Here is a 24,081-nt window from a genome sequence, read left to right on the forward strand (position 1 = left end):
CAGTGGTTTAGTTTGGATAGTTGAGGCAAAGGGCAGTAAGGAGGTGACTTCTTAGCTTCTTGGAAGCCTCTCATTTCACTCTGGTGGGATTCTTGCATGTTATTCTTCTAATGGACTGTCCCTGCTGTGCTCAATAGCAAGCTTGTTAAATAAGATTATACACAAACACAGGACAAGTGGAATTCATTCTGTAATTTTTTTAAATGATGGGTAGGGAGAATTTTTTGCTGTAGTGTGTTAGAAAAGCATTGTGGAGTTTCACACAGTTCCTAACTGATGGGGAGGTGCAAGAAAAAACTGCAGCAAGGATTTTGGGACATTCAGGGTAGGAGAGGTTTCTGGGATTAATGTGTCACTGCTGGGGATTAGAAACTTTCATTTTAGTCTCCAATCACAGCCTTGTTTTGAGTTCAGCTGAAGTTAAAGGTAATTTGGGGCAATGAGTGTCATCAAAATCTTGAGCTGTTTAAACTTGCTTCTTGTTCATTTACCTTTTGCTATAATGTAGGGGGATAGAATATAAGAAAATAAAGAGAGTGTAGAAAGTAATCTTACTCCTAAGGAGCTGCAGCTGGGCCAATTATCAAAGATCAGGAACAGGCCTGACTTTAACAGGCCACAGCTGTAAACAATGAGCAGAAAATGCTATAACAGAGTGGGGGTGGCTGGGTGAGAGGGCCACTGGAGTCAGTGGCTGCTTTGTGAAGAAGAAAGAGTCAGTGCTGTGAGGAGATGCCCATGAGAAACACCAAGCAGGTATGGAACTTTTGTGATAAGGAGACAACAGTATGGAACCCCTGCAATCAGATGACAACACTATATCTGACATCTTGTAGGATTTTTTTAAATTCATCATTGTATCTGATAATAGCATCATGTGATATTCTAGGCTGGCAGGGACCTCAGGATCAAGTCCAAACCACCTGGCTGGAGCAGGAGAACCTCTAAGGTCAGCCCTTGGTGTGGTCTTGCAAACCTCCAGGGACAGCACAGCTGTCTGTGACCCCACCAGGTTCTGCTCTCCACAGTGCCCAAGGGGAACTGAGCTCAGTCTGAACTTTGCTGAAGGTAACTTGAGTTACAGTCACCTCCAGGGTCTCAAACATTACTTAGGAAAACATTTGTATCAGGAAAAAGAAGATCCAGGTGAAAGTGACAGAGTCTGGTAAGAACAAAGCACATAACACTGAAATCAGTGTCTGTAAGGGGTCAGTTTGCAGTGTGGTTGTTTCATTGAGCTGAATTCTGCGGGAGTTCCTCAGATCACCTGGAGTTATCCTGAGCACCTCTGTAATGAGGTTTCACCCAGGTGATTAGTCCTGGAAAATCTAAAAAACAGGGACAGAAGGGAAAACACATTCTCCAAACTAACCTAGTGTGTTCCTTCATAGAAGAAACTCTGATGGGATTTCTTGGTGGGTTTTGAGTGACTGACAACTTCCAAGCCTTCTCTTATCCAAGCAGAGTTAGGAACAGCTCAGTAGTCCCTAAAGGAATTTGTCCTAAGAACTGATAACTTTTGTAAAGTATTTGGACAGTTGGGGAAAGAGGAAGAGGAACAAGAAGTCTAAGAAATGTGCAAACAAAATTTGGGTGGGTGAGAAGTGATTTTCATGCTAAATATATAAAAAATATTTAGGATATGCTTATAACCTTAAGAATTTTTTGTGTGTTATCCTATTATTTTTTTTGTGCTCACAACTGAAAATGGATGGATGAATTTCTTATAGTAGGGCCCACATCAAAGTGGACACTAGAAATAAAACTAGTTGAAGGTATCAGTCCTTAAGTCCAAGTCCCAAAATTGACTCAAGGTGATTTAAAATTCACTCAAGCTGCTGCAAACCCTTTCTGGGGGTCATCACTGCTGTAGCACCAATGCCAAGGCACTTGTCCACACTCCCCTCTCAGCAGCCAATGCTTCTGCATTTCTTTCATTTTCAGACATATTAAAAATTTATCACAAACATTTAAAGGAGAAAAATGCATTGACTTTTCTGAAAGCAATTTGTTAATTAACATCAAAGGGATGAAATTTGCCTTGCATTGCCTGGTGAGTGGCATTCTTCCATCCTCCTGGTTGCTATGGGGATGAAGGAAACTCTTGTTCCGGGTCACTCCTAAATTTGCACATGAAAGCATTAGAGATTACTGCTGTCTAATCAAGTTATATGGAAAAGTTTAAAGGGAGGTACGATGTTTTACAGCCAGCAACCTTCAACAGAATAAAACACAATAGCTGCGAAAAAGGATTATCTCCTGCTTTTAAAAATATACTAGGAAAGTTCAAAATGGTATGAAAGCTTTTTTAGCCAAACATCTTGACTTTTTTTTTTTAATGCTATTTTACAAATGAGGAATGTAGAATAACATTTCTAATAGAGAATTAGTGTATGCATTGCCCAACTCCAGGGCTGTCTTCAGCATAATGAAGGAGGGATGTGCTATGCATTCATTAAATGATTTTACTTTTGAACTTCAGATTCTTCTGTGTCAAAGTCCTTGATATTGTCACATCAGTACTGAAGTACAAAAAAATTTTACTCTGAGTATGAACTAAAATCTCAAAAGAAAAGAAGTCAGAACTGACACCAAACTTCCAAGTGGGAGCCTCAGGAGGAGCCCAAATCCTGTGCAGGGCCTTCCTGTCAGGGGTCTGTGAGCAGCACATGCAGAATTCCTCCTGAGGAAGAGAAAGGGCTCTGCAAGGCTTTAGGAGATGCCAGGTGCATTCCAGGGCAGAGAAAATGGGTTTGGGCATGAGCTTGTATTTTTATTTTCTTGTGTGAGTTAGGTTTTTTCCCCCTTTTTTTTTTTTTAGGGTTATTATTTTTTTTTATTTGTATGCCTTGTGGGTTCCAAATAACATGGCAATCATTTAAATGCTTTCTTAATGGAAAAGTCTAAATCTTTACCAGCAGTACTGTAAACAGCTCCATTACAGAACAGAACATGAAGTTACCTTAATTTTGAATATTTATGATTTAATAGTACTGCTCAGAGATCACAACTCAAGAAACATGATGAGTTCTTCAAGGTATCTTTTAAATTCAATATAAACAAGCATATAGTGTCCTTAATTATATATGAGGATACTCTTGCTATAAAATAGCATTGTTGTCATGGAAGCAATCAAGACTCAGCAACAAGGAAACTGTGTTTGATTGACCAAGGCTGATTCCAACAATACAGTGAAAAAATATCCATTTTAAAGTGACTGCTGAAGGAATGGATCTGCTTAAATGTTGGCTTAGTTTCCGGTACTAAACTGGCATTTTTCACTGGTAAACAAAAAATATGGTTTTGTGACGGTACAGACAAGTACCACAAAAATGTAGAAGGAGACTGTGCCTACCCACAGATGCTCACTAAGGAGGGCTGGGCTGCAGCAGCAGAACACTGAGTTATACATCCATGTTTGCCTGGCTGTGAGGAAGGGCCAGTTCAGAAGGATGTGTTGGTTACATACATTTAATAATCTGCATCTTTTATTGTCCCATACTGCCAGGAGATTCACATCTAAACCTCTTGATTCTCTTTCTGATATTTGCTTCTCAATTTGAGAATTTTATGTGTGATTCTTCCCCCATTACTTTCTTATGAAGCAAAAATCAGCTTATTTTCTAGATTAGTCTATCTGAGCTATTTGTCTGATCCATGACCTAGGTCCAAAAAGTATTTGAATTTAGAGAGCTCCTCTGTTCCATGTTTTATTGGCTATTTTTTAGCTGGGTTTATTTGTGGAAGGACTGTTCTTTGTATGAAAGTGGCCCTAACCACTTAGAAGCAAAGATATTCTGACATGAGTAGGCATATTTTCTGTTCTTCCTTTTAGAAGTGTTTTGTCTACACCAGGAACAAAAGTGATACAGTGATTTTAGCTGACCAATTGCACATCATGAATAATGCAGAGTGAAATGAATAACTCATCAGGAACTCTGATGCTGAGATCTGTTCTCACCCAGGGTCCACTAATTGTGATCTGATTCATATAAAGTTGTCTGCTTATAAATGTATTGTGAACAAAAAAAGGAATACAATCTCAAACACTATAGTCAATAATTTTACCATCTTCAGTGACAACTTTTCATTTAAATTCAAAATCTTGCCTTTATTCTGTGCCCTATTTTGATCTGAAATGATAGAATTAATTTTTTTCTGTATTCAGCATTTAGGAACCATCCATTTCCCAATTCAGCTGCACAGCAAATCCCACTGTTGGCTACTTTTTAAACACACAAGCAAAACTACTTCATGAAAATGCATCAGAAGGGCTGGATATTTACTGTGATTGTTCTTCCCTTTCTCTGAGCTGCTGAAGGGAGGAAAAGAGAAACATGTTATGTTCCCTTTAGCCCTTTTCACGTCCTTGAAATATACAATTCTATGTAATAAGCAATTGGTAATTCTCAGAAAAAGCTGTGGTTATGAATGATGAATAACCACTGCATCATGTTGCATTTTCATTTTTATTTTCAAATTGTGATTCTACACTCAGAACTGAGTATAGAATGGATATATTGATAATGTAATAGGAGATGAAAAGAGGGTTTGGTTTTTTTTTTTTTCTGTTTTAAATCAGTGCAAGTAAGAAAGAATGGTTACTTAAGGAATGACTTTTTTTAGGAGATGCATTGTTAAGGAATGGAAGCTGAGCAGCTTGCTAAATACCTAGAGAGCAGAAGAGATGGAAAAGTTATTGAGAAGAAAGATGGGGTTTAAAAAGCGAGGGACAGAAAGCTGACAGCTGAGGACCCAGGTTTCCCTGGGGTTTTTTCCCTGTGGGTTCTGGGATTCTCACGTGGGAGAATGAGCAGGTCCTGAATTTCCCCTCCTGTCTGGCCTCCTGTGGCTTTTCCACAGTGTTTGGATATGGGGAGGGTCTTGAGAGGTGAGGATGGTCTTTTGGGGATTGCTCACAGCAGCCAGCAGTGAGGGACTGGGCTGATGGTTCCACAGGCTGCTCAGGGATCAGTGGAATTAAGCAGGATGATCCAGAGGTCACTGGGAGTATCAGTGCTTGGTTCCCCTTGCACTGAAGTTGGGTGATCAATACATATCTCCTTTCACAGAAATTGCTTAAAACATTTTAAGCTCCTTTCATCCCTCTTTGTTCATATTCAGAGCAATTTTCACAATGGCAGAATTTCACAGAATCAGAAAAAGGAGAGAATGTGGAGATGGTGGTTTTGTGCTGAACAGCACCAGCCTCTTCTGCCCCATCTCCACAGCCCCTTGTCCAGCTGGGGCAGCTCAGAGTGCTTCACTTCACAGCAATGCTGCCCATGCCCCTCCCTGCCTGAGGAGAAAATTAACCAACAGTAGTAATGTTCAGGGACCTTGGTGACTGTGGCCAGTAAAAATGTGAGCACTTCTACTCTTATCAACATTGTTTTAGAGCTGGCACAGGTTTGCAGCTATGGGAAATTTCATTGCTCATGGGCAGGGGCTCACATCCCAAGCCTCAGGCTGCAGTGAAATATAATTAACACCCTGTGACAGTCTCAGAAGGGACTGCAAAGACCATCTGAGCTGGGGAGGCTGAAAATCCCAGTTTCTGTTGCAGCTGAGATCTTCAAGCCTGAGGAACTTTGCTGAGATCGTTGAGAAGTCAGCACTGCTCCTTTAGCTCTTCTGCTGATAGTCTGGATATGGGGAACTGGGACTGTGGAACCTCCCACTAGCCTAAAAACACCTTTTCCCTAATATTAAGTAAATTATTAGAATAATAAAAATGTGGCATGTAAGTATAAAATGCATGAGAACCTTCACAGTTAATAAAATTAGTTTTGATCCTCCTAAAAGGAAAAATAAGGCAGAAAAAAATTGAAACAGCACTGTCTTGCAGCGTGAAATCTTTCTGGCATTGGTGAAGCAGGCTGTGTTCCACCTCTCCCAGTTCTCATTGTTTTTTTCCAGATTTGTTACAGTAATATTGCTTTTTCCAGCACTATATTGTTGTGATAAATGCGTGCGTGTTTTCTTCAGCCCTGAGTTTTGGCTTCAAGGAATCGATTCACGCTGGTATTTTTCACAAATAAGCTATTATAAGAACTTCTGAGAGAGAAAATAATTTTAGCTTTCAAAATGAATTGGCTGCTGAGATCAGGAGCTGGAAATGTCAGGTGTGGCCCCTGCAGTTACCTTGGACTTTCAGGGTCATGTGCAGGCACAGAAGTCAGAATGATTTTGCCTTCCAAAGGTGCTGGAATCCCTGAGAGTTCTTAGCATTTCTGATTTATTTCAGGTAGTTATTTCAGGACTGAATCTTTAGCTTCTGAAAATATTTTATATGCTGTTTAATTGCTGCAAATAGAATATAGCTTGGCTGTTTATTTGATTTCCCTAAAAGTTGATGAATTTTGTGTGACATGCAAGCCTTTCCAAAATACTCAGAAAATGAAACATTCTCTAGTAGCTCCTTACCTTCTGAAAGGTACCTATTTGCTTGCCAAAAATCAGATAGACTGTCCAGTTTTCTAAAGGTTTAATGGAATATAATCACCAATGATTTGCTAATTTTTCTGCTAAGTGTTTGGTCATATGGCAGGCTGTGAGAATGAAATGGAAACAGAAATACAAGGGAATGCTGTGAAGTAACAACTGTTGCCACACTGTGTTACACATACATACAGCATGTGTTGAGTTTGCTGTCTCTGAATTTCCTGGCAGGTTCCATATTTCAGTTAGTTTGCTTTCCTTAGTTCATTGGTCTGAAAAAGTAGAAGTAAAACTTCCACCTTTACACAGTGGGAACAAGAATCATAAGTTGCAAATTACTGCATTAACTTTTGAGTTACTGCAAGGTATCAAATATACACACATCATTTCAGAGGCATCCCCCAGGTTTTTGTTCTCTGAACACTTCTCAACTCTTTCCAAATGAAAGTGACTTGGAAGTACACTTGTGAATAATAATATAAAATATAGTATTAAGAGCTAATCCAGTTAAATCTCCATCAGAGTCTGTAATTCTACCCATTTGTCATTCATGCAAAAGCAGATTTTTCAGGCACAGCCTTTAAAATGCCTCAGGTTCGTTTACCACTCTTCCTTAGCTTGTAGCCTCAGAATAAAGAAGGAAAAGTGCTGGTAATGTAGACAGAAATGAAATGTGTTTGTTTCTCTCAGCTTTTTTCTGTGCTGCGTGGCTCACAAACTGCTGTGTACTTGGCACTAAATCCACATGAGAAAGTAGAGTTATATTGTGAAATGGCAGCAGTTACTGCAGCATGGTTTCAGGACAAACTCACAGCTGTCAGCTCTTGGATCAGTCAAGTGTGGAGTTAGTGCAGGGAAAATGTTTAGCCTCAAGAGGGAGAAAGCCAGCTGCCATGTCCATTAGCACCCTTTGTTGACCATCCAAGAACACCAGCAGCATCCAAGGCAGCTCTGTCCCAGCTCTCTTTGCTGCAGGGAATTACTGGAAGATGCCCAGTGAGTGAGCAGAGAATGGCACGGGTGCAAATAAGGCAGAGGTGGAAATGCATTTATATTTTGAGGTATAGGTTGTTTGATTCTTTGGGCATCCTCAAGTGAGACTTAAGTTGCACCTGTCCTGTCAAAGAGAAAGGGATTGTTGAAACACAAGACAAGAACAGAGAGTCCCTTTGCCCTGCCTGGCAAATGCAGAAAGAACAGGCCCCTCAAAAGGATAATCAACAGAATGTGCTAATGTTTGAGCCAGCACTTTCAAAATCCTCAATTAATTTTGGGGCTGAGGATATTGGGTGCTCAATCTGAGCACTCCAGCTGCACTTGAATTATCTGAGAGCATAGATGCTTGGGATCTCCTAAAATGAGATCCCAGCTGTTTCTGGTTGATAAGTCTAAAATTAGTAATCACTTTTGTCAATTTTATTTTAAATTAAAAATTAAGTGCTTTCATTCATTATTTGTATTACATCATAGCACTTGGGAGCCCAGTCACAAATCAGGACACTGCATTATTCAGTACATACAGGCAAAGAACAAAAGATTGTTCATGTCCTAGAGATCTTACTCTTTAAGGGAAAAGAAGTAAAGAGTACAAGGATATATGAGACCTGATTCGTCAGGATTGTTTCAGCACAACCACAGGACTAACCAGTGGCCATCTCATCCTTTGTAACATTATGTTGTCATTGTTTTGGGGTTTTTTATGGGTCTTTTTTGTTTAAAAGGCAAAAGTTTAAGGAAATATTGAAAAGAAACAAACCTCTTTTTGATTCCATGTCAAGCTGTGCATCTCTCATCCCATGCACACATTGCTGCAGTTGGTGTGCACAGCTATCCTCATCCCTGCAATGGTTGGATGTGGCTGGTTTAATTTCAGTACCCTACCAGTCATTCTTTGGCTAAATTTTTAACAGTCTCCTGTTTTTTTCTTTTTTTTCCCCCCACAATTCTTCCTGGAACTATAATCAACAGATGAAGCATTATTTTTGTATAGATTATAGTTGTTGAGTTAAATAATAGCATAAGGCAAGACAGAGAAATTGCTGTTGATGTCCAGATAAATATCACTTAACAGCAATTCTCAGCTTTAAAAGTTAAGAGAAGTTAAGTACTGAGGAGAAAAGGGCACAGCTGTGATCAAAACTCACATATTAATGCAGTGCATTTGTATTCTGTACTAATTTCCTCTAGAGAGTGTTTGTGTGTGTGTCTGTGCATAGAGTTGTGTTTTCCTGGATTGTGTGGATGGATGAAAACAAAAAGTACAGGGAAATATCTGAGTACTTTGTTCTCCTTTTGTGTAGCATTGCTATTATTCCCCAACTAATTCTTGTTATAAAACTGAAGCTTTGTATTTCAATCTGGGAAAAAAGAAAAGGCATTGTTTAAAAAACAATGTAGAGGCAGGAATTTGAGTCATGACAGAATGCTGTAAACACAAAGAATGAAATCTTAGCAGGTTGCTGGAGTGTGGTTATGTCGAGGGTGGTGCATCCTCACTGCTCTAAGTACACACTAGATAAAGAGTATTTGTGTGCACTTATAACAAAAGGAAAAATCGTTTTGACAATGTGGACAAAGAATTTTTGAAGAGTTGTTTACTGTTTGCTGGAGTAGAGGAATAGTACAAAACCTCCTATAGTATATAAATGTGTATAGTCACCATTTCTTCATCATTTTTACTTTTTAATTAATTTCTATTAATCAGACCAAGCCAAAATTCTGAATCTGATCATCATATTTGGATGAGAGGAGGAAACAGATGTGAATTTTAGCATTCAAATATGTCCTGGCTATCTGACTGGCTCGCTGCTGGCTATTTTTTATGGTTTTAATCACTTCCTCAAGTACATGACACATTCTTGATCTGGGCCACCAACACTTTTCCATCTTGGCACAAAGCAATAAGGAATTATGTCTCTGTGTAGGTGCAGGTGCAATGCAGAATTATCCTGAGTGCTCATGGCTTTCTAATTCAAATGAGACAATCACAGAAGGTTGTAGAAATCCACTAACAGCTGAGAACACCCCTGAAATATCCAAGTAAACATCCTACAAGAAGTGTTCTCACATTGACCCTAAAGGCACTTTTATACATCTGAAAGTTTCTTGTGAAGCTCTGTTTAAAATATCATCTTTACTTCAGACTTTCTTGTCTTCTGCAGGACACTCTAGCCCTGAAAAGCTTTCTTATCCTCCTACACTCCATATTCAGCTTGCTCTTGATTACAGTTATTTCACCCCTGTAAGGATTCGACTTCCAAAAATACATATAAAAGCTTTTATTTCTGTGCTATTCAGCAGAAAATAACCACAGCATGGAGGCCACAGAAAACTGTGGATCCTGTTTCCTGCCTGCATTAAACAGTGGAGAACTAAAGCCACCAAACCATTCCCACCCACCTCTGTGTGTCTGTCCTCTGCAGACCTGAAATGGAGCTTTCTGTCTCTAATAAGTTTTTCCACTTGATTTTCAAGATCTGATCTCCATACTCCAAAACATTTTGTCTGGTTATTGAGAAAACTTCAGACTCAATGTCTTTCACAATCGTTTCCAGTGAGGGTCTTGTCCTGTCAGAAGGAAAGAAAGAAAAAGGAAAAAATGCAATTTTGGCTTTAAATCCCTGTCCCAAACAAGAGGGTATAATAATTTAGAAATCATTTTCTTCTAGATTATCAAGGCTTTACTTCCAGTTTTAGCTGGGGATCCTTCAGCCAAAGTTAAAAAACATTTTCAGGAAGAATCAGCAGTGTCTGATTTGGTCATTTCCAAGACTTCCAGAGGAGATACTAGACCTGATTGTTCTCAATTCATGAAGAAAGGAACAGAGGGGACAATACAGCAGACTGCCAAATGGTCAGGCTTATAAACTTGGATTTCTTTTATTTTTCCTTCAGGAATTAGAATTCCTAGATTATCTTTAGCTGGTTAAGCAAGAAGGGGCAATGTTTGAGAATCTCTCAGTTTAGCTGAAAGGAGACATTCAACATCCTTGTTTTCCAGAGAGTGATTGTTATTATAACTAAAACAAGTTCTATTAAAAATGTGTAAACAGGGCAGTGTATCAATAGTTAGATATGGCTTTAGTGATTTTTATTTCCCATTAGGTGATTTGAGTACACTCTAATGGAATCAGACCTAAATATTTATTTTGAAGGTGCTGTCCATATAACAAATGTGAGGAGAATAAAACTGCAGGAAGATGTTGCCATGTTCCTGCTAATTAATGGTTTTAGAAAGTAGAGACACAGTAAGTGGCTATGGAGGGAGGGGGAATTTTGGCCATTCAACCAGCCCTTACAGCAAACCTATCTCTTTTAAAATTTTTAATATATTGACATTTTGTAGCAGGAAAATCAAAGTGATATATTTCTCTATGGAGTAGAATTTTCAACCATTTCCTACTAATGGATGGATTTTTTCCTGTAGTATGGATGTTGATCATCACTGTAGCCCAGATTTGAGTACAAGCTCAATTACTGAAATTTGCATCTTAAGATCTAAAAAATTTTCTGTGGCATCATTTGATTTTTTTGTGCCTGCATAGTTTTTAAATGTTCCCACTTGGTCACCTCTGCAACATATTAAAGAACTCTCATTTTCAGAGCTGAACACCAGCTTTTCCTGGCAGTTGGTTTACTCTGCAGCCTTAGCCCAGCCCTCTCATTCTCTGGTGTGTGTGTCCCAAATTAGCACCAGAACCTCCACAGTGCAGAGGAGGGTGATGGATGAGGCTCTCTCTGGGTTCCACTTTTCTGGATGTTTTGTTCATCAGTTTGATGGAGTTAGAATGTCACAAAGGTCATGTAATCTGATTTCTGCGTCTTTGCACAGAGTAAGTCTTTACCTAATTATTCCTGTATAAGAGGAATGACTTGTTTTTATGAGATTTTGTGAATAGTATATTTTGGAATCCCATTCAGTCTGGGTTTAAAGATTTTAGGAAATGACAATGCAAAAATTCACTTGGTCATTTTTTTCCAGTGATTAATTGATGTTAATGTAACATGTCATTGGAGTAGAAAAAGAAAAAATATTCTGACATGGCTATAATAGGAAAATTCTCAGCTTTGGAAAGAAGAGATATTTCATTGTGTTTAATTTTTCCTTTTATTTATGAGTTACTGGAATTTTTTTGATAATCTAAATTGGGATTGAAATAGGTTCTAGTAATAAATTCCATTAACTATTCTGTTTACTATCTAAATAACATCAGAACAAGATTCTGTTGGTTTGTTTTGAGGGTTTTTTTTGTATATTAATTTAGGATTTGTTGGTTTTCTTTTTTTAATTTTTGTTCTCTGTAAAGGAAGTGATAGAACTAAGTGATATCCATGGAGGTTTTTTTGAGTTTTTTACAATCTTAAAACACGTCCTTCAGTAAAAGGATGCACATATAAACCAACACAAAATGTATATTTAGGAAACAGCAGTTACTGCAGAGCAGAGCCCTCTGAGATTTCAAAATCTAAGTGGGGTGTTTCAAGTAATATTAAGGTTTTGAACTAAGACTGCATAGGATGAATTCCACTGACAGAACTGTAGAACTCCAAGAGGAACTCCAGTGTACATCTAGGAGTGTTTATTAATAAGATTAAAAAAAACCAAAAAACTTTATTGTGTCATTCGCAATTCAAAGACAATCAAAAACAACCAACCCACAGTATCAGATGAGTTTATTGCCTTAAATTTTATGATGTTTTCCTTACAAACTGCTGGATTTTTTTCATTAAAGTGAAAAAACCCTCATGTATCCCCCTAATGCAAAACATGTGAGACCAAGCAACTTTGTGGATTTTCTTCATCTTCTCATATTTTAATAATTTTCTTGCTGCAGTAGAGAAGATGGTAATAGAATGGGCACAACATTCTGGGAAAAGCATCTAAAATTTCAAATGGTGGTAGGAAACCCCTGAGGAAAAACATTTCCATCACAAAGTGTTCTCTTTTCAAGGAATCTTTGATGTCTGTCATAGGACTCCACATTCCAAAATCTCCCTGCTTTGTTTCTTTTTTAAATTAATCATTTGAACATTTTGGGGGCTTCAAATGTTTACTGGTGATTATTAAGACACTGAAGTACTGCAGAAGACTCATGAGGCTGCATATTTACCCTCATAGCCTTTTTATATTTTGTTTTGACAAACCATCAATTGGAATTTTTAATTCAAACTATTCTCAAATGTTACAGCATTTTTACACAGTACATTATCAAAGTATCTAGCCCTTTGATAAGGGTAATTAAACATGCCAAGTTTGTTTCCTCAGCCCTAAGTCTGCAATTGCTTCGTCTTTCGTTCTGCTCATGGCTGAATTCAGCGCTCTGTTTATTCCCAGCAAAGCCAATGGCAGTGCTCCATCCCACTAAATGGGGGGATATTTATACCAGAATTTGTGATAAACAATTATTTTGGAATAGATAATAAAGGAAAGTGCATTAGAAAGTGCAATCACAGATAAAAAAGGTCTACATTGATTATTGATGAGAGTTGTCTGATTAGAACAAGAGTGTTGTTTGTCCTTTACTTGGGGGTGATGGAAGAAATAAAAAGAGCATCCCTATTTATCTGGAAAAAATATTTGAATAAGTTACATGAAATGATTATTTTAAAAGAAATTAAATGTAGTATAGACTTGGTGCATTTTAACCAAGTTTAAATGTGGGTTTTGTGAGATTTTACAAACTCATACTTGCCAGACAGTAAGTGGTTGTTTATGTTATGCTTGTGAGATCATTTTCCCTGTCCTTAAGCTGGCACTGAGTAAGGTGTTTTTGTTTTTTTTTTCTTTTTCTAGCCAGGGAATGGCAAGGAATTCTCTAACATTGTGTAATTGTCTTGGTTTCACAACATAATATCAGCTTTGTGCCACACACCCTGCCTGATGCTTTTTATTTTCTTTCTCTTTGGGAGTGCTGGGACTGCAGGGGCCTTGAATTTGTCATTGGAATACATCCTAACAAGGATTTCAGTTCACAGAGCAGGGTTCTTTCTCTTTGTTTTACATTTGTGTAGAAGCAAACAGATTACAAGTATTTTAATAAAAGCAGTAGTGATAGCTCAGGAATAAGGTTTAGACTTGGTGTCTGTGCCAGGGAGTACATTAGTGAAAAATAAAAGCATGTGAAATGGCATGCTACTGACATGAGCTGATTATGATAATGCCTTAGTACAAATTTTTGAAAATCAGATACCGCAAAAATATACCATTAACTTTATGTTAATAAAATATTTTGCTTGATGCCTTTTAAATTATTCATTTGAAGTAGTCTAAAAATATAAAAGAACTCTTATTATCATTCAATTTACATGATTACTTTAAGTTCACTTTTTTGGTTTAACATAAACAGAGGATAAAATTCCCATCAAGGTTTTAGATATTTAAAATGTATCATTTTTATGCAAAAATTGGAGCCTGTTAGGATTTTAAGGTTGTCATTAGTACAAATATAACTCCAATTTCTGATTTGAAACTATTTTACACATAGAAATTACTGCGTTTGCTGATTTGTCTCATTATTTCTGCTTTGATTATTCATATACTCTTTTGAAAAACACAGTTTTACAAAATAAAAGGGGAAAATCTATAAACTGACTTAATACTGCTAGGAGTCTTTTTTGTCAGTAACACAGGAATCAAGGGAGCCAGGGAAGGAGACATTTGGCTTATTGAATATGGGAGTTGGTATTTTTTAGGTAAGCTGAGCTTTCTCTGACAGTGGCATCAATCCAAGTGTGGCTGAGGCACACTAGGACTCACCAAAAATTTCTAGTAGGGCGGATTTTTTTTTTTTTTTAATAAGGAGGACCTCACCAGCCCTAGCAGGGAGGCTGAGAGACCTCTCTGCATCATCTGTGACGGCTGAAATTTGGAGAAGGTGTTACCTGACCCTCTGCTGTCTCTGACAGTGTGAGATCACAGACTCAAGCAACTTTCTGACTTTTAGGATCACTGCTGTTTCCTTAAATTGGTGACAGCTTCTAGAGGCTCACATGATTTTTTTTGTTTTCCCTTCTACTTCTATTTGACTGTGCAGTCTATTTCCTTTGGCTGTAAAGACAGTTTTAACAGCACAGACTTGTCCTCGGGCTCCTGAGTCTGGTTTGTCCATCTCCAGGAACACTCAGTCCCTTGAACACCAAGGCTCCCCCTCCACGAGGCCCTGGGGCTCAGCAAGGGGTGGGAAAAGGGCGCTGCTTGCAAAAGCCAACTCTCAGCACTCGGTTTTGTAGCCATGAAGAGAATTTTATTTGTGGCTTCCTGTGGAGAGCTGTGTGCACAGAGGATTGCAGGGCTGGGGAGATAAACCTTGGCCCTGGAGTGCGGCCACGAAATGAATGAGGCAGCTCTGCAGTCACTCACAGGGGATCCAGCCTGAAATCAACTCAGCCTGCATTGCCATCAGCCAGCATATGCAGGGGATTCTCACAGCTGCTGTGCTCAAGCCTTGTTTGTTGGAGGAGGTCACAGAAAATAGATGGTTTCATTTCTTATTTCTGAGAGTCATCTCTGCTTTCTGTGCTACAGACTTAATCCCCACCAAAGCCACTCTGGCTGAGAAACACTAGACAGTGTTATTTCCCTCTGATTAGCACTTTTTCCCAAATGGTTGTTTAATCTCCATATCTAGGTTAATTTGAAATAGCAACTGAGAACAGAGACTTCCAAGAAGGAAGGAAATATATTGTACTGCTTTGCTAAAAAATTATCTTCACAAAGTAAAAGCAGTTGGATGAGGGATTCACTGTTAAAAGACACTTTCCAGGCCTGCTTCCATTCACTAGATCAGGATTTACAGACAGAGAAAATGCAGTAATTCCTGAAGGGGGGTCCAGAAACAAGATCTTTTCTTGCTTTAAACTCAGAATTCATCTTGTGGTGCATCCAGTCAGGTCATGTCAGCCAAACAGGGACTTGGTTTAGTGATGGCCTTGGCAGTGCTGGGTTAACATTTGGACTTGGTGATCCTAAAGGTCTTTTCCATCTAAGGGGTACTATGATTATTCCCTGTTAGACCAGTTTGGATCCATCAGCAACTTTTTAAAAAAAATTGACATCAAAGGGGAAAAAACCCAAAACCTTCAGCATTTAATACCTATTTCCACATTCACTTTTCATCTTGCATTGTACAACTGTCTTAGCTGAGAGTAAAATATGCTAAATTTGGTGCTTGTATACTACATAACCTTACTAGCTGGAGAGAAAGGCTGTTATGCAACAAAGAGTGATTTTACTTTGAGCATTATCTTCTAGCTTCAGGGGTTTTTTAAAAGTTTGATTTGGTTTCTTTTTTAGCTCTTATTTTCTTTGTTACCTTATTCTCCTTTTCTTTTGGTCAGCTCTCACAAGGCTCACGCCAAGGTGTGAAATGCTCAGCATTGTTTTGCAGCAGTATTTGTCTCTCTGGGAGGAATCAGAGTTTGTTTCACTGGCAACTCTGAAATCACCTCTGGGTCTGTCATGTGGTTAAGCTGCAGATGGTTTGCATGAGTTGCTTGTTTGAACTGCATGAAATGTCCCTCTGGAGTCTGCTGTGATTCTGAGGAATATATGCACTATCAGTCACATGAAAACCAATCCATGTTTTACTTTTCTGTGACATTAATCCTCACTAGCCATAGGTTTGGCTGTACAGTTCAGCTGCTTCTTCAGGTGAGGGGAGAGGCACTGGTGGGATGCCATGGGGAGCTATAACAAACCTTTCACAGGCATCACAGCCTGTGGAAACCTCAGGAGATACCACTGCAGATAGTCAGGGATGGATGGGGAAGAAAATTCTCACAAACAAGTTGATGTCAAGTATCATATTGGAAAGGAAACTTTTTCACCCTCAATGGATTGCCAATGCAAGGAGGCTTCAAATAAACACAATAAGTTAGTTTTCTCCTTTGCAGTGGATCCTTTAGTTTTTAAAGGATGAATTCTCTTTTTCAGAGGAGTATATATAAAACAGATGCTGTGGTGGTCAGGCTGCTTTTCTTCAGCACAGTAACATTTTTATACTCAGCCATGCTTGATGTGAAAGCCACAGGCAATGCTGCAGCTTGCTGTTGATGGTTTGTCACTCACAGAGTTTCCCTGGCACAATTTATGTATATGCAAATACAACGGCTTGTCATGCCGCTAGATATTTTAAATGTCAAAAAACTCTGGTTACCCTGTACAACAGCAGAGGATTACAGCCTTGCATGGCATTGTGGCTCTGAGAGAGATTACAGAGCAGCTGAAACAATAGTCATGCTTCACTTTGAAAATACAGAATACATTGAGGAGGAGAGGGAGAATTCATAAACTGAATTTATGAATTTAGGGCTTATGAAAGGTGTTCAGTTATCATTTCAGGTGTGTCATCTCTAATTATTGTTAACCTAAGATACAGCACATTGTGATTAGAGACAGCAGGGCACTGCTTTCAAAAAGTTTGTTCATCATTTAAATGCCGAATGACGGCACTTTAAAATATTCTCATTATGTGAAACAATGACCATTTTTAAAGGTCTGGAGAGAAATTACAGAAGGGAAATCCCTTGACTGCTCAGTCCTTCTGAAAATCTCCCATTTATTCTTATCAAACTTCAAAAGTCTCAAAATACCCAGATTTGTTACTCAGATTAATTTTTTAGCTCTCTCACTGATTTTCTAATTAAATATATTCTTGCTATTTCAAAAATGCTGATTAATATTTTAGATTCCAGAGGCTGTAACTCTTACTGAATGTTGGAATCCCACTAAAATGGGATGTTTAATATGATAACATGAATAGATGGTTGGAATAGGAGGACAGAAGGCTGGGTAAATAAGGTGGTAACTGAACTACAGACATATCTGGGGTCAATTAGATTTGGAATTGTCAGTCTTAAGCTGTAGATGAGATGCAGAAGTGGTTTACTAATGATTTGGTTTCAAGAAGAATAGCTTTGGTGTGAAAATCTGAAAGCCAGCCTTGTTCCAATAACTGGCTTTCCTACCTTAAAAAAAGCTTTACTTTCATCCTGTGGCACAACACTTGAATTGCAAGACTGAGAGTTGCATTTCTCCTTATTTTCATGCAAGAACCAACCCCATGCCTCAACTGTGTGTATCACAAGGCAAACTGTGGTCAGCTGTCACACCTCTGTGATGCTCTGGTGACAGAAGGTGAAAACATGGGGTCTACAAATTACAGGATACAAACTTTGCATCTACTCTATTTCCTCTTTCTCTTCTAGGAAATTGCAAATTACAGAGAAAAGAAGAGTTTCTGCTTTTCAGAAGCTCACAGCTCACTCTGACTCTGGGAGTCTGGAACTGTTTGCCAATGGCAGCTTGGTTTTATTTGTGTGGAAATTGCACAGCTCTGACATTTGTAGTGTGATTGTTGCTCTGCTCAGGTCTTTCCCTGATATATTGATCTGTGCTTTCTTTTCTGCTAACAAGATATTCCATCCTCATTTATAAATGCTTGAAATTAGCAAAAGGCATCACCATAATATTTTGGTGTAAACCGGGGGTTTACAAATGGCTCAAAAGTCATAATGTGTGTAGGAAAAAATGTGCTCTGGCTGCCAATCCTGGCAGTGCTCATCCAAAAGGAGAAGCACCTCCCATGCAAGCCCAAAGTGTGGGCTCATGTTCTGAATTTGCTTTCCCCTCTCATTAGTAATGATAGAAAAAACATCTTTGGCAAAGAGCTGCCTTGCATAGTGCTGGAGAGGGCAGGTTTTGATGCCATCCCACACTCTCCTGGGTGTGAAATATGCTGGGAAATGATCCCACACTACCTGTGACCAGCTGGGGAGTCTCCTGTGCTGTACCAGCACCAAACCAAGCTCAGGCAGGTCTGTCCTGAGGGAGGAGCCCTGCACCTCCCTCCTCTGCACCATACGGAACTGTAGGAAAGCAGATCATGTAGGAATTAAACTAGCAGCTTATCTGTCTAAAATATATTAAGTATGATTTTTATAGCTGATAATGAATAATATTAAATATAACAGCAAATCCCAAGTCAGTTTTGAATTTATCAGGAATTGGTTGATGATATCTTGCAGAAGTTGTACAGATGCAGATCAAGATGGGTGTTTTTTCTTTTTAATTCCAGCACTCATAAAGTTTAGTGGCAACTTCTGAAAATGTTTTGGGAGCTGTAGTCCATGTCTCAATTGGTGCATGTCCATACTACCAAAAAAAGATGCATTTTTTTTTCATATTTGCCAAGAAGAGAACCATAAAAGCACTCAACAGTGAAGTGAATGATTTCCATGTTAAATCCCATACATTACCCTTCACTTCATTTGGAGGAGTGAAATTTCTCACTCATGAGAGACCAGGCTGTTGGAACTTAGAAAATCTGTGCTGATCAGGATGATAACAGACTGTGCAATACATGGAAAAATAATTTGCCAAAAGCTTCACTAGCAAAACTTTTGCTTCATTTATAAATTTCAGACCTAAAACACTACCAATGTTCTCTTAAGAGAAGAGATCCTGACTGAAATGTAATATGGATTTCTTCTAACAACATAGAGGGTTAAGACAGAAGGAGAAAAGAGAAGTTTTACAGGAACTGTTTCTTTATTAACCAAGTCCCATAGCTGGAAATGGATCAGGCATGCTGGCAGATCATCAAGTATCATACAGGAGTTTAACACGGTTTGACATTTTTCTATAGGATTCTGTTTCATAACTATTGAGAAGTAGTTGTTGATAGCTGCCATAAAGGAAGAGTCACTCCCCAAGCAGCAGAAATTAACAGCAGTATGAAGAAATATCAGAATTCATTTTGGATGTCAATAAGTAAAAATAAAAAAAAAAGAGCATGAATGTATGAATACAAACTTCTCGTTGCTCTTAAAAAAACCCACAACTTTTAGAGACACTTGGAAATGTAGAGAATAATGTGCTGTTTAGATGTAAAAAAGAAAAATATTTTAGAAAAATATTCTAAAAGTTATTTTCAACATCTTAGATTATCTCCATTTGAAAATTAGCTATCAAACATTTAGCTACCAAAAAAAAAATGGAAAATATACACCTGCTTGCTTTTCAGGTTTTTTTACCTTTCCTTTCTTCCTTTCTTAAACTGTGACTGAATTTCTCATGGTTTATTCTTCATCCACCCCCAATTTACTTCCATATATTAATTCATTTAAGGCTACTAAAATTACTGACTTGCACAATATTCAGAATTTTTAGCTGAACACAGTGAGCAAAAGTCTCTGCTTGAATATATGACTGAACATATACTGCTAAACCAGCAGCACTCAGCTGAGTGTAATAGCCAAAAAATGACTGGTGCAGTCACAGTTCATGAAGTCTTGTTCATTTGATGAGGGAACCTCCATCATGAACTTAATGCAAGAGAAATCCAGGCTGTTTAACATTACAAGTCCCTTAAATGCACTCTGAGGCAGCATCTCATTCTTTACTGTCCTACAACCTGTACCAGACAAAAATTGCTGAACTCACATGTGTTCAGTTTCTCCTTAGTATTTCCACTCAATAAATATGGATTTGGCTCATATATATACTGTTTACTATTTATGTTCTTTTTTACCTTTTTTTCAATTTGTATTTCTTAAGTGTGTTGAGGAAGAAAACTGACTTATCATGAGCAGAGTTACTTGAATTTAATTTTCTATTGTCATTCAGTTGCCTGCAAGTCCATTTGCAAGAGTAGTAGTTTAAGTGTTAACTGAATCTTTTTAACAGATGCATGTATGCTGTGTGTGTGTTGAGAACAAAATGCAAGCCTCATCCCATTTCTTGGAGAACTTGTGTAAATCTTCATCTGACTCAGATGGCCAAATTTTTCCTGTGTAAAGATTCATCAGAAACCTCATGTAATCTCTAAGTTCCTCTGTAAAAATGTCAAAATTATTTTTCCTACCAGAAAAATTGCTGATCCAAATCAGATTTTCAGATATTTATCCTTAATAAAGGGGCACTAACAAATTCATGATACTAAAATATTGTGACTTTGCAGGGCGTGATTATTTTAATGAGGAAAAGCACAAAAACCATCCCCTACCTCCATGTTCAGTTTACAGACTCTCTTTCTTTAGATGAAGTATTCTGCTCTGTTAAAAACGATAATTTTTGTAAAAAAATGTAGGAAGGAAAGAAAATGGTCAAAACCCCAGCTATTATTATATAGGTAGCTAGAGTGAGGAATGAAATTCCTACAAGTGTCCAAGTTTTTATTAAAACTGCTAATGTCTTTTCTATTTAGATGCACATAAAATAAACAGCACATCAAATTTAATACATATATATAATCGATGATCTGAGATAAACTGTAGCCTTTATTCCAAATTTGTAAGCATTATTCTCATTTATAATTGCATTCTCCATTGTGAGGCAAACACAATAGGAATTCTCATATTATTAAAAAAAAGATATAAAATCTAGAGGACAATTATTCACTGTAGTTGCCAGTAATCTTCCAGAATCTTTTTCCTTTTGTGCAGATACTCCCTTAAAAGTACATTAATAAAGAGTAAATCTAAACAAGATAAGAAGAGAAAATTAGAAGCCTTCTCAATACATTTTCTTCCCCACAGCCGGAATTACAAAATAATTTTGTTTCTTTTTTCCAGTTCTTTGCTGTTGCCCAGCCAACACCTGAGGGATCACGAACAAACCTTGGAGTAAGTAATTAAAATTCAAAGCTCCAGCATTCAGATAGTTTTTACACTTTCTTTTGCTTCCAACTAGCAAGGAATTTTCCAGACAAGCTTTTAATTAACAGGTGAGCTTAACTGATATGTGAATTTTCTTTAAATGGAAAGGATATCAGTGAGAAGTGTGGCAGGACTCTTTCATACTCACAGTTTAAGACCATTAGTTTGTTTGCACATTGATGAATGTTTTCTTTAGTGAATAAATAAAACTGAAAATACAAGTATTGGGAAGAGGTGAGGCAGAGTTAACTGGAATTATGCTGATTTTCATAGCACCCCCTCAAAGGAAACTCTACCCCAGCTCTGACAGATTAGCCTGCGGTGTGGAGCGAGAAACAAGTGATGGAAATTCAGGCACCATGAGCAATCTGTTTTGCCTAAATAAACCTTACATGATTTCCTTAGGTTTGATCTAATTTCACCTAAGTTTGCCATCTAAAATAGAGGTGACCACTGGATTTGTGTTCCAACAAGAGGAGATTCAGAGTGGTGAATCCACCTGAAAATGAGAAGAGCCACATTCTGTACATGGCCAAAAGCCTGGCTGCCATGTGCCAGGCTTTATACCTATTAGCATTTATTTCTTTGGAATTAAATGTGAGCAATGACTGCTACAACAATGTTGTAGTCAAATACATAAAATTTGGGGTTCAGACAAGAACTTCAGAACTCAGCCACACATCTAATTACCAGAACACCCTGTGTCTCTGTGCACTGACCAGCCAGGGAACACGTTGCCTGCCTTTTCTTCTAAAACAGATGGTGCTTTCAGCGTGCTGTAAGGTCACCAAATTCAAGCTGTTACAAACCAAAAACCAGCTCCAAAGTTGTGCAGCTCTCCCAGAGATGGCTTTGCCAAGCAGCCCTCTCAGCTGCAGTGTGGAGGAGCTGGTGCACTGGGCACAGTGGTGGCAGAATGTCACCGAGCGGCCGGGAGGCTGATCTAAGTCACTGCCTGGGACTGATCCAAGGATTGCAGAGCAAAGGCTTAAAGCCACCTTCAACTTCCCAGGAGTTGAATTTGGCATCGTAATTCCAGCCCAAAGAGCTGGCTCAAAGCTTTATGAAATTGTAGAATATGTGAAAGCAAGCTGTGAAGATTTAATCCAGATAATATCACAGTGGTATAACGATGGGCTGGGGTAGCAACTGGGAGATTTGGCAGGGGCTGTGTTGCAAAATGGCCAGCATTTCCTTCCTCAGGATTATGATTTCTTTGTTAAAATAAAGGATAGGTTGTTAAAACAAATATTTTCAAAGTATTTCACCGTATACTGAACAGTGAGCACTGCTGTACACTGAGAAACAAATTAATGAATCAAACATTGCAGCACTATCCACAGGGGCTCGTTTAAAAGCAAATGCATGACAGAGCTGGAAACCAGCTTAAATGCAAATGAGCGAATGTGATGAAATCTGTAATGTTTGATTCATTAATTTGTCTCTCATCGTACAGCAGTGATCATTGTTTAGCGTGTGCTACTAATGAAAGACCTTTATAGGCAAGGATTTCCAAATTTATAGATGAGCTTTAACAGAGTTCTGTCACAAAATCCTTCATGGCCATGAGATTCTTGCATCTGTACTAATTAGTTTTTTAACATAATGATTTAATATATATATTAGTTTTCTTATTATGCAGGCTAGCAGATGGAAAGAAGGAGAGCCAGCATTATCTGGTCCTCTAATTTTCAAAGGCCACCAGCAGCTAATATGTTTAAAGGAGAAAAACACTGGAAAAAATAATATCTTGGCTATGAGATGAAAAGAAAAGCCCTCCTCCCACTCTTTATAAACAATTACTTTCCAGATTTTAATCTACTGATGAAACATGACTAAATCCCCAAAAGGGGTGGAGGAGGGTGTTCGGTGTTATTGTTTCCCTTTTATAGGAGTTAAACTATGAAATATCAATCTGACAGATACAATGGTAATTTATATTTAGTCCTGCACAGCAGTGGCATCAGCCTCTGTCTGCTCCCTAACTCTCAGCCTGTAGCTGTGATTCCCTTTGCAGTTGTTCCCATGATTCTAAACTGGGAGCAGGCAGGACAGAAAAGAAATATCCAAGTAAACAGCCACTGTAAAGCATAACATGGAATTTATCAATTTAGGTTTCGATGGCAAACAAAATTCTATCTCAGCCTCAGCATTTGCAGAAATTTGTATAGATTCCTTCTTGTTTGTTTTTGCGTTTTGCTGGGATTCATCAGTGTGATGATGGCTTTGGTTAGTAGTGGCATTTTGAGAGTTGGGTGGCACTAACCTCCCAGCACACCAGGAAAAAAGAAAGAGAGAACTCTTTTGTAGCATATCAGCAGCACAGAATAAAAATCTGGCTCAGCTAAGAACCACATTTCCAAGATTCCTGCTCCAAATCCAAACAACATGCACCAGGCCAATCTGTCTATTTATTTCCATTCTGTATTTACAGTGTGGTGACATTTAGGCAAGTACAGTGCTAATTGCCTTGCAGGTACCTCTTGGTATTGACATCTGCAATTAATCACTAAGCAGGCAACTCTGGATTCAAACATTCTGATTTCGATCACGTCGCCATAGAAATGTGATATATTTACCAGCTTCTGGAGCCCTTGTTTTCTGACAGGACATTTTCTGTTCTCTTGGCTTTTTTCTGAGATTGCAAACCAAGATGTCAAATAATGTCTGCTAGAAAACAGCTAGGTCTTGGGGGCAGCTGGGGGGGTTGTAATGTCATTAGTAATGACATGTAAAGGTTTTTCTGTGAAAATGACTGTCTAAAATAATAGAAAATCTGGTTCTGCTGTAAACAGAATTTGGCTTTTACAGTTTGCTATATACTGGAGCAAAACAATACACGCTTTTTCAATTCTTACCAAAATTATTTGAAAAAGAGGATTGAAATAGGCATTTAGAAGTGTATGAATCATGACAAATATTTCCTCAGTAACAAGTTTCTGAAGCCTTCTGTCTGGAAGTCTTCTGTCTTTTCTTTTGTTGGCT

At 38.2% G+C, this 24,081-nt stretch overlaps 1 protein-coding gene across 3 annotated transcripts in view; it reads left to right on the top strand.

Moving 5' to 3' along the window:
* Positions 1-695: 695 nt before the first annotated feature.
* Positions 696-24,081, top strand: part of TENM2 (teneurin transmembrane protein 2) — a 675,237-nt gene continuing 651,851 nt past the window's right edge. For all 3 annotated transcript variants that reach the window (XM_064724588.1, XM_064724589.1, XM_064724590.1), the window contains exon 1: positions 696-756. In XM_064724588.1, the coding sequence (XP_064580658.1) occupies positions 733-756 (24 nt within the window). In that variant the 5' untranslated portion in view covers positions 696-732. The remainder of the gene's footprint in view (positions 757-24,081) is intronic.

This window comes from Zonotrichia leucophrys, chromosome 13 (genome assembly GCF_028769735.1).
Source record: "Zonotrichia leucophrys gambelii isolate GWCS_2022_RI chromosome 13, RI_Zleu_2.0, whole genome shotgun sequence".
In the NCBI taxonomy this organism is placed as follows: domain Eukaryota; kingdom Metazoa; phylum Chordata; class Aves; order Passeriformes; family Passerellidae; genus Zonotrichia; species Zonotrichia leucophrys.